This window comes from Arachis ipaensis, chromosome B07, assembly GCF_000816755.2.
Source record: "Arachis ipaensis cultivar K30076 chromosome B07, Araip1.1, whole genome shotgun sequence".
NCBI lineage: Eukaryota > Viridiplantae > Streptophyta > Magnoliopsida > Fabales > Fabaceae > Arachis > Arachis ipaensis.
The window spans coordinates 114,166,960-114,169,372 of NC_029791.2; the positions used below are offsets into that span (position 1 = coordinate 114,166,960).

Consider the following 2,413-nt stretch of genomic DNA (forward strand, 5'->3'; position numbering starts at 1 on the left):
TACTTTGTTTTTATTTGTATTTTTTTTAAAGTTATGAGTGAAACTCGAACTTGAAACCTTTAGATAAAAATAAAAAGATTATGTCATTTGAATTATAGTTTATTAGCTTCTTTATTTGTATTATTACCAAAGCATGAAGTGCGAACATTTAGTAGCCATTGAAATAGCAATTTCTTTGCATTTTTTTTTGTCAAACTTCTTTGCCAATTCAAGTGGGTGTCTTGTTTTTGGAACAAAAGGTGTTTTATGCAAATGTGGCCCATAAAGTGATGGGAACTGACACACTATAATTTCTTTAACGTCTTTATCTTATGTTTTCAATTTGGTTTTGTCCAATCCATTGGAGTACTTAGGATTGGGGTTGTCCAATCCACTAACCAAAAAAAAATTTGGTTAGGCAGGCCTAAAAGGCAATCTTCATGTTATACAGTAATTATTTGCAATTTAATTATTTACTCTTATATGATAAGTGATATTATTCTCATTTCTCAATTAACACCATAAAAACATTCTGTCTCTCACAACCCCCTACAAATACATGAACATTGTTATTAATTTATAATTATCAAACGACACATTTTTCAAAGGAGCATAACAGAACTGGTATCATCAGTTAAGGCGAATCTCGTCCAAGCCACTTTTATAAGCAAATCGAGTCATCTGCTGAATTTCAAAATAGTCCCTGTATTTCATGGTTTTGAACAATGGGTCCTCTTTCTCCAACAGGCCCAGTGCAGGCCCAATTTCCTTATCGAGATCAGGTCCATTTACAAGCACGAGACTAATCCTGGTGTCACGATTGTTAAGTACTGCCCTGTGCATCACACTTTTGTACCTCCCATTACTCACAGCCTATCACACACAATTAATTATGAATTAATGAGATTATGCCGCAAAAGAAAGAATTAATTAATTAATTAAGTGATTGTTGACCTCAAGTTGATCCCCAGTGTTGACAATGAGGCAATTAGGGAGGGGATTAACGTTGACCCATTTGCCAGTGTGTTTGACCTGAAGACCTCCAATTCCATTCTGAGTGAGGAGTGTGAGAAGGCCATGATCTGAATGTGGAGGCAATCCAACAGCAAGGTCTGGCTCCGGACATGGCGGGTACAGATTCACAGCAAATATCTGCAACCCTGAGTCAAAACCCGTTGACTCTATTATTGACTCAGCATCCAATCCCAAGCTCTCTGAGATTCCTTTAAGCAATTCCCTTGCTACACCTCTTATTTTTCGGCTATATTCAAATGCAATCTCCCTTCAAATCAAACACTAATTCATCATCTCTGTTTAACTACTAAAATATTTTGATATTGCTATTTCAAATGAAAATTTAAATGCAGTTGTATTCATGTGAAGCTGCACGACTCTCAGTTATCAACTTCACATAAATAAGTGTCTATCCAATTTTATATCTACGAATTTAGTTTAGCTTTCTGATTTCACATAAAATTTCAATATTTTCCATACAGCTACACTACTTAGCTTACTTGTAACCAGGTGGTTTGTGAGGGAAGTTGAATTGGGGGAGTGTGATGACTTTGAGATAATCTCTCCAATAATGAAGCTTCTCAGCTTGAGGATGGAAGCTAGTTCCATGCCTTATTGCTGTTAAAGGCCCTTTATCCGCAAACTCCTCCTTTTCTTCCAAAGGAAGGTTGTGAAACTCGTGACTCTTTTCCATAACTTCCTCCATCAGTTTCTCCGAGATCCCATGGTTCGTCAGCTGGTAAAACATAAACAAAAAAGGAATCTATATCTCACATCATGGAAGAAGAAGAAGAAGAAAATGTGATGAGGCAGAGTGAGTACCAGGAAGAAACCCCATTGGGCGCAGGCGTTGGCGAGTTGGTGGACGGTTGAGGCGTGGATTTGAGGGTCATGGGAAGTGAGGTGAGAGAAGTCAATGACTGGGATTGAGCATGCAAGGTGGTCGGCGACATCATCACGGGGTTCTGTTAGGGAGTGGTAGGTGGAAGGGATGGGAGACGAACCATTTGATTCTGCAAATGCTTTTATGCTTGTTATCTCAGATGGTGATGCAGCAGAAGCCATGGCTAATGTTGTATTGGATATTACTGAATGAATAATTATAATAGAGCGAACGAGAAAGAGAAAGAGAAAAAGAAAATATGGAAAGGGAATTGTCGTGATGCGAGGAAGGCTAATTGCAAATTCAACAGATTTATTTGTGCATGAAAAGAACAGTGCTTCTTTTGATCTAGAATAAAGCTGTGATGACTGTGAGTCTGAGTTGTATTTGCATTGCATGGATGTGGAACAAAACAATGCAAAAGATAAGGTACTGCCCTTGCATTAGTGCAATACTACTCCATGTGTCCTTTCTAGATACATATACATACAAATATACAATCATTATATTTCTTCTGGTTCCTTCTTTCTCCTAACT

At 37.6% G+C, this 2,413-nt stretch overlaps 1 protein-coding gene across 1 annotated transcript; it reads right to left on the bottom strand.

The window, feature by feature from the left end:
• On the bottom strand, positions 452–2,094 carry LOC107605905 (protein DMR6-LIKE OXYGENASE 1; the record flags this gene model as incomplete). Its single annotated transcript, XM_016307848.2, is given in 4 exon segments — positions 452–852; positions 934–1,261; positions 1,494–1,729; positions 1,816–2,094. Coding segments are annotated over 4 exon segments (1,050 nt in total). The 3' UTR covers positions 452–609.